The 13,019-nt window shown below is 37.5% G+C and overlaps 1 protein-coding gene across 4 annotated transcripts in view; it reads right to left on the bottom strand.

The window, feature by feature from the left end:
* Positions 1–12,936, bottom strand: part of CHEK1 (checkpoint kinase 1) — a 34,477-nt gene extending 21,541 nt beyond the window's left edge. For 2 of the 4 annotated variants that reach the window (XM_070272162.1, XM_014741043.3), the window contains exons 1-7: positions 9,514–12,936; positions 8,654–8,738; positions 7,614–7,837; positions 6,367–6,431; positions 6,214–6,283; positions 1,332–1,520; positions 792–896 (exon numbers count right to left, since the gene is read on the bottom strand). In XM_070272162.1, coding sequence (XP_070128263.1) covers positions 792–896; positions 1,332–1,520; positions 6,214–6,283; positions 6,367–6,431; positions 7,614–7,837; positions 8,654–8,718 — 718 coding nt within the window. In that variant the 5' untranslated portion in view covers positions 8,719–8,738; positions 9,514–12,936. Of the gene's footprint in view, positions 1–791; positions 897–1,331; positions 1,521–6,213; positions 6,284–6,366; positions 6,432–7,613; positions 7,838–8,653; positions 8,739–9,494 lie in introns of all 4 variants that reach the window. The other 2 variants (XM_014741042.3, NM_001309336.1) reach the window with 2 other exon arrangements.
* Between the last annotated feature and the right edge of the window lie 83 nt (positions 12,937–13,019).

Genomic DNA, 13,019 nt, shown 5'->3' with positions numbered 1-13,019 from the left:
ATATACTGGATATACAACCTCATTGGTACTAAATTTAAAATAAAAATGAGAAACAGCAAGTGTATTTTTTAAAGGCCTATTAGACTAATCAAATATTTTTAAAAAAATATAAACCAATGAGATGGTGATGAAATGGTATAGACTTTCGAGAAGCAATTTGGCAAGTGAACCATAACAATTAAAAACTACATACATCCTTCACCCTGTAGTTCCACTTCTGGGGATTTTTTTTAATTAAATAATTTAAAGGTATGTACATTACTTGGATGATCACCATTATCTCTTTTATAACAGTGAAAAATTAGAAAAAATCTAAATCTCTAACAAAGTGAATGGGATAAGTATAGTGAGGCATATCCACATAGCAGAATACCATCACAGCTTTTAAAAACAATGATGTAGACCTGCAGTTACAGTCATGGAAAACGACCACAAAGCATTAACACACAAAAAACAGGTTATAAAACAGCATGTGTAGTGTGATCTCATTTTTTATAAAAACACAAACTTATAACTAATATACATATATAAGAAACATATATTAAATGTTTTTACAACAAAGTGTAGAAGCACATATCAAAATACTAAAAGAAGCTGTTTCTGAGCGCTAGGCTTAGAGGGTTGGTTTTAAAAAATTTTTAATATTATGTTCTAATTTATCTGAAAGGATCATGGATTATTTACACGATTGTTTCAAAATTAAAAAGAAAAAAAAGTAAGAGAAAAATTCAAACAGCATTAGGCTTCATTACCCAAGAAATCAGTACTTTCAATCAAGATAAACAAGTTACCTAGAGGAGCAGAATCGATTTTTTTCCAAGGGTTGAGGTATGTTTTTTTTTCTTTCCAATCAGAATATTCCTGACAACTGTCACTGGGCTGGTCCCACGGCAATTCTAAGAAAGAAGTTAAGTCCCCGATATCTGAGTGTTCACAATATTATACAGTAAAGATTTTAAGGGATAATAATCAATTATACAAATCCATTAAAAGTTCCCTCCAAATTAATTCAATATGGTTTTCAAACTAAGAATGCAACTCACAAAAATTTTAGAGGCACTTCAAAGATGGATGAACCACTTCCTGCCCTACTCTTTCCAAAAGTATTCACATGAATCATAAAAGAGATAGCTATTGAGATATTTCATTTATTAGCTATACATACCTGATTTTTAAAAACCTTCGGGATTAAAAATTCCAACTTATAAATAAGTTACTATCAAAATACTATCATATAAATATGGATTCCCTTGGTTTATTTCATTTATTTTGGTCTAACAAATCTGGCTTTCCATAGGACAGGAGTTTTATCATGATTAAATAGTTCTTACCTCCAGCCAACATTGCAGTAAGTACTATTCCACAGGACCAAACATCAACTGGTTCTGCGTGAAATTCTTTTCTCTTTAGGAGTTCTGGAGCAACATAAGGTAAAGTACCACACATCTTGTTCAATAAACGTTCACGATTATTATGCCGAAACACTGTCGCCAAGCCAAAGTCAGAGATTTTGAGGTTATCTAAACCAAAGGAAAAAAGAACGGCACTAGATAAAAATGTTTTGTAAATAGATATAACTAAAGGAATTAAGTTTTATTAGAAAACCCCTGGTGTTACTTAAGATTTGTAGAACTTCTCTACCATAAAATGATCAAAAAGAAATTTTAAAAAAGAAGAAATAAAAGACATCATCATCTAGCCATAACTGGAAAAAGGCCTCATTGCTTCTATTAATTTAAGAGAAATAGCATTAATACACAAAATAATTTGGCCCAGGTTACAGAAAGATACTGGAGTCAAAAGGGGCTGCCCTTCTCAAAAAGGGCGCTCCAGACTTAGGCTGAAAGCAGAACTAACTCCTTCTTCAGACTGAGCAGAGGGCAGAAAGGAAACATCAATAATATACTAGGCACAACTTTCTCAGAGGCAAACAAACTCAGTTGGCAGGAAGAAAATATGTAAAGATACACCTAAACTAAAGATCCACAAACCACCAGAACTTCTTGTCAAAGTGGCTAAGTTTAAAAAAGGGGGAAGAACTCTGCACAAAAAACAAACCAGAAGAGCAAATTTCCACCCTAACTTCCCATCTTCAACACACACAAACTGCAGGCAGAACTTTCTTATATTTAGTGAATAACTACTGCAACTGGGTGACACTGTGCTAGCCAACATAGGTAGATAAATTACTGCAGAAGTCTAACAGTAGACAACTGTTGTGAAGGTTATGAAAATATAGAACATGACAAGATCTTTTGGCAAGGGAATCTAACCTAGTCTTAGGAGTTAGGGAAGACCCTCTATTATCAAGATGTCAACTGGTACAACCTTTTTAGAGGGTAATCTGGCAAAAGATGTCAAAAATTGAAATAGTCACACTCTTTGAACTAGCAATTCCCACTTCTAGGACCATATCCACAGAAATACTCCCTAAAATTCACAACATAAGGATACTCATGGCAATATTATTTGAAAATTGCTTAAATGTCCATCAACAAAGAACTCTTACAACACACGTACATAATGAAAACTATATAGGTAGCTGTTAAAAAAAAAAAAAGATGCATCTATATGTACTGACATGGAATAGGTTATAAGTGAAAAAAAAAGGCAAGTGCCATGCAAATATTCATTATAACATGACTATTTTTATATGGCCCTATGCACAAATTTATAGAACAGTTATCACTGTTGTATTTTTTTTAAGCTAGAAACAACTTAAATGTCTCAAAATAGGGGACTGATTCTTTAAAAGTCAAGTGTATCCACACAATATAATATGTAAGCCACTGGTGCTGTTTACCTGTATTTGACTTGGGAGGTAGCTACTATAAGTATCCTTTTAATAGCTATATGACACATCTTGACAAACCACTGAGATTAAGAGTTCCAAGTCACTTATAAGTAGTAATCACTAAAACTACTGGTGGATGACCATAATATTCCTTGGATTTTGTTGTTTAAAGAACTGCATATAAAAAATTCTAAATTGAGGAGTGTGGGTACCTCTGAGAAAAAGAAAGGGGAATACAATTGTGAAGGAATACACAGGAGGACTTCAACTATACTGCTTTCTTTTCTGAAGAAAATAGAATATATGTTCTCTTTTTTGAAAAGAAGATTTTTTCTTCTTTGAAAAGATATTGAATAGAAAAATAGGATATTTATATAATAGGCAGGATATGAAGAATAATTTAACAAACATCCACTAACCCAACACCCAGTTTAAGAACATTCTATTTCCTTTGAAATCCCCTGTAAATACTTCCCTAAATATACTCCCTTCCCTACTTTCTTAGAAGTAACCACTATTCTGATTTTTTGTTTTATTATGCCCTTTCTTTTCCTTGGAGTTTTTTTCCACATTTGTATCTCTAAACAATATATTTGATTTTACATATTTTTAACTTCATAAAAATAGAATCATACTTGTATGAACTTCTGCATCTTTCCTTTTTTGCTTTATATCATTATATTTCTGAAATGCATCCACGTCATTACTTGTAGCTATAAATCATCCATTTCATAATTTATCTGTTCTGTTGTTGACAGACATTTGAGTTGTTTCCAGTCTTTTGCTATTATGAACACCACTGTTATATATATAATGTTTTCTTTTTTAAGCCAGATGGGTACACAGTTGTTTATTATATTTTAATTTATTATATTATGTATTATATATTTTACACAGATTTTGTGTGCCTGAATTTTTTTTAAGTTTTAAATAAAAGTAAAAGTTTTTATGCTATACAAATACAATGTAAAAGGGCAAAAAGTAAAGTCCACATACACATAAGAAAAAAGCATATATTCTATGATCTAACTTACATTATGTTTTATATATATCTCTACTTGAGTCGTGAGGATAAAGAAGAGATGTATCATATCTCACAACCCAAATAGATTCTCTTACTCTCCCCATTTTATAGATGAAGAAAGTGAGGCAGAGAGAAATTAAACAACTTATCCCAAGGCCATATACCTATTACAAGGTGACGTAAATTAAACCTAGGTTCAAAGGACTATCACGCTCACGCTCTTAATACTATGCTGTACTGCCTCTCATACTTAGAGACACACTCAATCCCTCTTTCCCAGAGGGTTTTACGTAGCTTGAAGCCTGCATTGAATCAAAAAAAGACTTATTTTGTAGATGAGGAAGGGGAAGAATTGACTATAATACCATCAAGGCTATTAGCATTCAAAAAGTAATAGAAATAGAATAAAAAATGGAAGTAAGGGCCAGCCCGGTGGCGCAGCAGTTAAGTGTGCACGTTCCGCTTCTGTGGCCTGGGGTTCGCCAGTTCGGATCCTGGGTGCAGACATGGCACCGCTTGGCCAGCCATGCTGCGGTAGGCGTCCCACGTATAAAGTAGAGGAAGATGGGCAGAGATGTTAGCTCAGGGCCAGTCTTCCTCAGCAAAAAGAGGAGGATTGGCAGATGTTAGCTCAGGGCTAATCTTCCTTAAAGAAAAAAAAGGAAGCAAAAGGAATACTGCCAGCTGTGCTCTAATTTCTCAGGATTCATCAACAGACCATTCTACAGTTCCTTTTTCCCCACACAAATTTTCTGAATATCTAAAATTTTGCCATGTGGCCTATGAAACAACTTGCAGTAGGCTAAATAACCAAGGGAGGATCTTAGGTACCTAGGTTAGTAGATGGGTTAATAAAAGGGTATCTAAAATATATTCACCAAAAAATGAACAGTGATTATAACTGACTGGTGAGTTTCTGGTGATTTTTTACTTTCTTCTTTATACTTTTGCTCTTAAGTCATGGATATCTTTTATCTTTATAAAGAGAAAAAAACCAATACTTTTAGTTTGGGAACAAAGTTTTCATATTCCAGATATTATTACATACTCACATCTCCATTATTTATTAAATAAACTGGCTTTTCTTAATTTATTCTCTTGTATGAAGGTGAATTATAGAGTTCAGGAAGAGGTTAGGAGGCTGACAAGAAAGTATACTGTTACTTGTCATGAACAGTAACCAGAAACACTAAACCTCAGGGTGGGACAAAATCTTAAAAGTACTTAGGTCCAACTAGCCAAGCAATGTTTACATTCCCTTTTCAATATCACTGACAATTAATAATCCAATGTCTGACTCTCATGTTATAAACTCACTACATCCCAAAGCAACCTATTCAGCTTCTGGACAGATCCACTCATGGGGTCATCCTTGTACTAATCCAAAGTGCTTCCGTGAAGTTTTCACCCACGTTCTGAAGAACAGTATTTAAGGTAGCAAGTTTCCCCTGAGTTCCTTCAATTATTCCTTATTTTACACAGCTTGTGTTTCTTCTATCATTCTAGTCAGTCTCCTATGAAAGTACTTCAGTGGTCTACGTGTCTTTTACAGTATTGTCCCAGGACACCCATTATTTCCGGCATGGTCTCACCAAAGTAGTGTTGAACTACTACCTTCCTCATTCTCAATAATGTCACCTTAGTTTCCTAATGACCAAATCACAATGGTGACTAACATGAAGTTTGCTGCCTAGAAAAAGTCTTTTTTAACCTGCTTTGCTACCAAAGATATGCCATTCAACTGTACTTATTTGGTTAGTGTCTTCAATTCAAATACTGGACTTTAGATTTTTCCCTATTGGAAAACAACTTGTTAAATCTGACCCACCTCTCTGCTCTGCTAAACCCATTCATTCAATATTTTTGAACGCCTACAATTTGCCAGGCACTATTCTAACGCATTAAACAGAGCATTAAACAAAGGAGACAAAAGTCACTGCCTCTTGCAGCTAACATTTCTGTCATCTTTTTTGATCCTGATTCTATAAGCTAACACTCTCACTATCCATTACTCTCAGCTTTTATGACATCCCTAAAATATATCCAAACTCCTTACATCCAAATCTTAGATTAAAAAGAACAAACAGAAGGACAAAGCTAAGGTCCAGGGTATTCCAATAGAAACTTCCTTTTATTAATTCATTAAAGAATTGCTTAAGCTTATTCATATAGTTATTCATCCAGTGAGCTACCCTTGCATCTAGGTCAGATTTCTCTGTCTTATCCACAACTATCATGAAGGACTTGTGAAGTCTAAATATACCAAGTCTCCCAAATTTCTTAGACTTTTCTTCGGATTTTTTGCCCTGAAATTTCAGTAAAGCAAAAGCCTTGATCCTGCCTTGTATAGCTATATAAAATAATTTAGGCAGCAGTGACAAAATGTTAACCTTACCCCTTTCATCCAATAGGAGATTTTCTGGCTTAATATCCCTATGAGTTATTCCAATACCATGCAGATAAACCTAAGAGGGAAACATAACCAAAATTCAGTAACTTATTTGTCACATTAATTTTAAGTAAAAGGAAAAGAGACAATTGCACCTACCACCCCTGCCATGAGTTGATGGAAGAACCTCTGAGCATCTTGTTCAGGCATGCCTATGTCTGGCTCTATAAGAATTATTTATGAAAGTTAGTTTACCAGGTAAGTATAAACAGACGTCAACCACACAGTCTCATAACTCTAAGGTTAGACATTTGTGATTGTACTTTAGCACACAGAATCTGATGCTAACAATTAAAGACTCTGGAGTTCACTAATTCATACAGTACTTAATAGCTCACACTTCCCCATCTGTTCATGGTGAAAATAAATTAACATCACAGAAAAATTACAGAGAAAAATAACAAACTATCATCCAAATCAAGAATGCAAGCCATATCTTGAAAGCCCCTGCTCATCTTCCACTAAACACGATCTACATGGTATCCTTCGAATTCTCCCCTAATTTCTTCTAAATGCTGACAATATTTTTCCTACCTCTGAAATGTAAATGCCAAAGTGTAAGCCTGGGGAAATCTAAGCTAATTCCACTAAACACTTAACAACAGATTTAAACTTCACATAATCTCTTACAATACAAAGCTGTGAATGCCTGTGAAGTTCCTTCAGGAAATACAGTTTTATTAAGAAATGTTCCACTGTCAGTTATCTTTTTATATTTTTATCTTCCTCATTAACTTGATTTTACACTCAACTCTCTCCTGAGATATATACTGGAGATTCTAATAATCAGTTTTTAACTTTTAATACAGTAGTTTTAAATAATAAATTTAGATTCACAGAACATATTTTATGTATTTCTCAGTATTCTTTAATATCAAGCCTTTGAATCTACATAGCACATTTAGGTAGCAAACATGGAAATTACTGAATATATATAAGGCAATCCTAGAAAATTCTCAATTATTTCATTTAAACAAAGAAGAAATATAATAACATGCTAGTATTTTGGGTCTGTAAATGTATGCAATGATTTCATGTAACTAGAAATGTCTACAAAGAAAAAAATTATATAGGCAAACAATACATTGCAATTATAATACTCCACCATGAAATTAGTTTGATTATCATTCTTAAACTCCACAAAACAGCAATCGCAACCAAAATCACACATACAACTTGGGAAAAAAGTTTGATGACTCTAATATATGCTTTCATGTGTTAATGTAAACTGCAAAAACAAGATCTACTCCATTTTCATTGTTGCATAAGCAACTGGACAAGGACCCAAGATTCAAAAACATATTAAGAAACTCATTTTGTAGAATTATCTTACATCTTTCCCATACCTATTCTATCAAAAAGTTCTCCGCCACTACAGTACTCCAGAAACAGATACTGAATATTGCCTTCTCTCCTGTGACCATAGAATTTCACTACATTCTCATGATTTAACATTTTATTGATACAGATCTCTTTCTTAATATTTTCTGGACAGTCTATGGCACGCTTCATGTCTACAATCTTCACTGCAACTGCTTCTTCAGTTCTTCTATTCACAGCAAGTTGAACTCTAAAAAGGAAAAGGAAGACATTTGAATTCTATTTCTTTTAAAACTTCAAAAGATTAAACACGACTCATCCAACTATTTTACCTTTATTACTTTCCCCACCAAGGAGAAACCAAGGAAAGGGTTTCTGCCATGTTCTCAACAGATACTACTCCTTTCTGAAATGTAAAGTATGACAGCTGATGCCCTAAAGAAGTCATGGTGCTGTACATCCAAAAGTCATTTAATAAACGCTTAATAAAATAAACTTAAATGGAATAACAGCAATTCTAGGCCACATCACATATACACATGCTCTGTTCATTTAATTTTAATAACATTACCTAACATACATTAATCTGATACTATGTACTCCTGTGGTAACTGTTCTAAGCACCTATGGGGTAGGTATCATTATTGCCATCTTACAGCTGGGGAAACAGAGGCACATTAAGAAGTTTGCCTCAGAACACAAAACAATGACCAGTACGTGATAGAGTGAGGGTCTGAAACTAGTCTGACTCCAGAGTCTATTCATTTGCTCATTTCACCACTACGCTTAAACCCCAACGAATACGTGGAAGGAGAAACTGACTTTAGAAGTCTCTTTCAGCTCTTTACAAAGAACGCTAAAAAAAGGAAGAAACAAATTAATCCTTACAAAAGATTGCATAGCTTCAGTTCCCAGAAGTCTTGGATTTCTAATCCAAATATCTGTTCTCTAAGGCACCACTGAATTAAAATAAACGACTCCAAAACGGCGAATATGTACTTAAAACAAAAACAACAGACAGAAAACTAAACAAGGGTGAAGGCAAGGTAAGCGGACTCGGACTCACTCTCCATAGGCACCTTCTCCCAGGGTTTGCACCAAGTCCCAGTCTTCCACAAAGGGCACTGCCATGACTCCACTACGTGCCACGGCTGTAAAAGGCGGGAACCCAGAAAAGACGGGGATGAGTATAAGCTCCAATCATGTCAAGCCACTGGGCTCTGCCTCTTGCCCTATTGCTCAATATAAATAACAGCTCTTGGTTCCCCCTTACACCCCATCCATATTTTACCCAAGACTTTAAACCACAAGCAAGCAAGTATTCTAAATTCTGGCATTTTGTTGTGTGAATCACAATCTCCATTCCCACACAACCCGAAGGCTGACGCTCTGCCTTGCTCAGGCTCAGAGGAAATTCCATAGCTGTGTTGAGGAGTGGGGGACAAATGTGTCATGGTGTATAACTGGAGAAGGGGGATGAAAGAGGTGGGGTTTGGGTAAGAGTAAGAGGATGCGGGCTAGCGGGGGCGGAATAACTACGACCACTGCAGCCCCTCCTCCCCGCCCGCTCAGTTCCAATGCCCACCCCACCTCGTCCCAAAGGCCAGGAGGAGACGGGGCGGGGCCAAACTGTCCCAAGAAGCGGAAGGAAGGGCTGGGTGGCACACTGACGGCCGGGGCCCAAACCTCTGGGGTCCTCAGCCAGCAGAGAGCTGGTCTCTCCAGTCCCTCTACAACGGGGTCCCCCAGGTATTCCTCGGCCCTCCGAAACCACCCTCCGTGGGAGCCTCGCCGATCCCCTTCGCTCGTCCCCGGTAACATCCTCTCGCTGTGCCCCTCCTAACTAATGTGGACCCCGAACTCCTTCTCCAGATCCCTTACCCACCCTACCGACCGCCCCTCCTCACCAGGCCGTCCTTTGCCTACCACCACAGGAATCCAAATGCGGCGCTTTTCCCGCCAAAACTTGCTCGCGTCACACTGTCGCAAACTCGCGCACCCTTGCCGTAAAGTAGGACAGCGTGCGTTCCCCTGCTCGCTGCTCTGAAGATTGGCGGCTCCTGGCGGCTGGCGCAGAGACGTTCACCCCGAGGCTTAAGCCGGCCGAGCCTGGGTTACTTTGGAGAACAGCCCACCGCATCGTTACCGATGATCTCTGGGCCCAGACACGAAATGGTCTCCAGGGCGGGATCCTCGGCCGGGCGGTCCTCGCGCTCCTGGAGCCGAAGCCGCCTCCGAGGAGCCCTCGCACATCCGGCTGCGCCGTCCTCGCGCGCGCGCCCCGCCGCTCCGCACCTGGCGGGCGGGACGGATCCGTGCCTGCACCGACCAGCGGGGCACCTCCGAACACCCCGCCCGGCTGCCCGGCAGGATTGTGAGGCTCACATCCAGCAAATGCTACCTCTGTAACTTTAACGTGCGTTACAGATAAAACTAGAGCCGAGAACGTTGGACGCCTGTTGTAACTGATCCTGTGAAGAACGAAAGGAACTTTGTGGTGGGAGCCAGAAGCATCAAAAAAGCCTGGCCAGAGTAATGAGGGTGGGAAGGCGTCCGGATGAAGAAAGCTACTCATTTGTAGTTTGAGGTAATGCCAGGGTAACCAATTCCTGTCTCGTCTGAACTGGCTCCGAAAAAATACCTTAGCCCAGCCTTTGTAAAGGAAGAGTACCTGCATAGCGTAGTTTTACCCGCTTTGTCATTCTTAACGTGTAGGAAACAGGCAGGTATAAGCAAAAAGGCCGTTTCGCCTTGTTTTACAATGCAAATTTTAAAAGCAACCAGTTTAAATGGGAAAGTAAATTCAGGGGAAAGGGACTTGCCTGAGCACAAAATAATGTGGAAGAACTCAAATAGGTATGCCCCCTTCACAGTAAACTAGACTCTGAACTCAAGATGCAGGCAAGATCATCTCCATCCAATTCTCCAGTTGAAGTATGTCTGCCACATACATTGAGCATAACTAGCTCTTGACTGTGATACTAGTAATAGAGTAAAGTAAGTGCAAAATACGTTACACAAAAATGCATACATCTGTTTTAAAGAAGCAAATTCAGGGACAAAAAAACAAGACCAGAACATTTCAAAATGCTTATCCAGTAAGTTTTTAACCATGACATCACAGTTTAGCTTTCATGTAATAAAGCAAGTTTTCCAGGTCATTTACTCCATTTTCTCTAGTTTCTGCACTGTATGCTGTAAACAATGAATATGAAGAAAGACGAGGATCTGTACTGTTCCTATATGTCTGGATGGAATTAAGGTATCTTAGCCTGAAAAAATATTAGTATACAGATTTCAGGCAGAATACCCGTGAAAGACAGCATATGAGAGAATGAATGCACACAATAGCCTCTGTTCTTTTCTGAAACGTTACTAAAATAGTAAATCTTAATAGTAAATATTAAAATAGTAAAACTTACTATTTTAAAATAAATTTTTAAAAGGCAATACCCACAAGAATAGAGTATGAAAAAAAAATTTTGGAAAGTGGCAAGTCTTTAGATGAAAGATAATTAACTTAGATGAAAGATGAATCCTAAAGCCAGCAATGAGAAAGCAGAAAAGCAACTTGATTTGCATCTCAGAACTCCCAAAGGCTCCAGTAGAATTAGTGACACCAGGTAACTGAACGTGGAGGTGAAGGTGGGGCTAAAAAGAGGGTAGGTTGAAAGACTAAGAAGCAAATAAACCTGTGGATCCCCTCCCTCCTCTGTGTACCCAAGGAACTGCCCCTCCTCAAAAGTGACACAAGACTTGAGAGGGTAAATACATAGGCTCTGAACTGCACAGCATCAGGCACAGTTAAAGGTTGCTGAAAACAAAGGGATCAAGTTTAAGTTTATGCATGGGAAGGTGAACCTCTAAGCCTTTTTTCCCCACTTTATTCCCAGAAATCTGGCAGCCTGGCTTGTATCTTTAAGAGGATATACAAGCCTTCTCCAGGGAATCTTATATCCCATAAAATCCTATAAAAGAAAAGATCTAAAGATACCAATATCAGGGATTTCCCAGTATAACAACTCACCCAGATCACAGGATAGTGAAGCCCATGTTCAGTAAGCCCCATCCCACCCCAAACAGACCTTCCAATTAGCTTTTTATAGTCCCACTCTTTAATAAGAGCAAACAACTAAGAATCTGGAAAGGGCTTTAATATGAAAGATTTCAAAACAAAGGAATATTCAAACAAAAAACATCTGGGACATTTAAAAAATATGACAGAAAAAAAGGAAACTAAATAGATACATTAGAAAAAAAAAGTTTAGGAAATCTCCCAGAAGGAAAAATAAAAATGGAAAACAGAAGAGTAAATATAAGAATATTGGAAGACTAAGCCAGGAAATCCAACATCCAAATAACTTATTTTTCAGAAAAAGAAAGGGAGTTGGGGGAATCCACAAATTACTCAAGAAAACTTCCTTTGGGGCTGGCCCCGTGGCCGAATGGTTAAGTTCACGCGCTCTGCTTCGGCCGCCCAGGGTTTCGCTGGTTCAAATTCTGGGCACAGACATGACACGGCTCATCAAGCCATGCTGAGGCGGCGTCCTACATGCCACAACTAGAAGGGCCCACAACTAAAAGTACACAACTATGTACCAGGGGCTTTGGGAGAAAAAGGAAAAATAAAAAATCTTAAAAAGAAAACTTCCTAGAACTGATGAACTTGACTTTCCATACTTAGAAGCAAAAAAAGTAAATAAATAAAGTTTAAAGTACCCAGCACAATGAATGACCCACTCCAAGACACATCATTAGGAAAATTTCAAAACATTACGTACAAAGAGAAGATCCTAAGAGGTCTGGGGTGGGAGTGAGAGGGAATAGACACAAAAACAAAAAATTAAGAATCAGAATAGCACTGCATTTCTCAACATTTAGAAGACAGAAAACAATGAGCCAATGCCTTTAAAATAATTCTAAGGAAAAGTTATTCGCAATCTGGAACTCTACCTTGCCAACTTATCAATCGTGACAAAAGACATGTAAGATCTCAAGAAATTTATCTCCCACACAGTTTCTCAAGAAGGTAGAGATGATAAGAAAGAAGTCAGGAGATTAACACACACAAAATGACAGTAAAAGGATACACCAACCCAAGAAGCTTATAGCAAATCTAGAGTAAACCAATCCAAATTGGAACATACCAGAACAGAAGACATCTCTAAGAATGAATATCTAATCAGTTTGAACATAGTAAAAGGATTAGTTGGCACAAATGAAGGAAAGTTTGGGAAGAAATTAGTGACAAGTATAAAAAACAAATGAAAAAATTCCCTCCAAAGAAATGTTATGCAGAAAAAAAATAGTAACAGTATACCACATGGTCTAGTTGTGAAAAGCCATAAGGTAAAAACTAAATCATAACTATAATAGAACCATAAAGATGGTAAGAATAAGTGTGCACATGGGAACAGCAGGATGGGGAAAAA

The sequence above is a fragment of the Equus caballus genome, chromosome 7, assembly GCF_041296265.1.
Source record: "Equus caballus isolate H_3958 breed thoroughbred chromosome 7, TB-T2T, whole genome shotgun sequence".
NCBI lineage: Eukaryota > Metazoa > Chordata > Mammalia > Perissodactyla > Equidae > Equus > Equus caballus.
The sequence above is the reverse complement of the archived record's forward strand: the minus strand, read 5'-3'. Positions and strand labels throughout refer to the sequence as shown.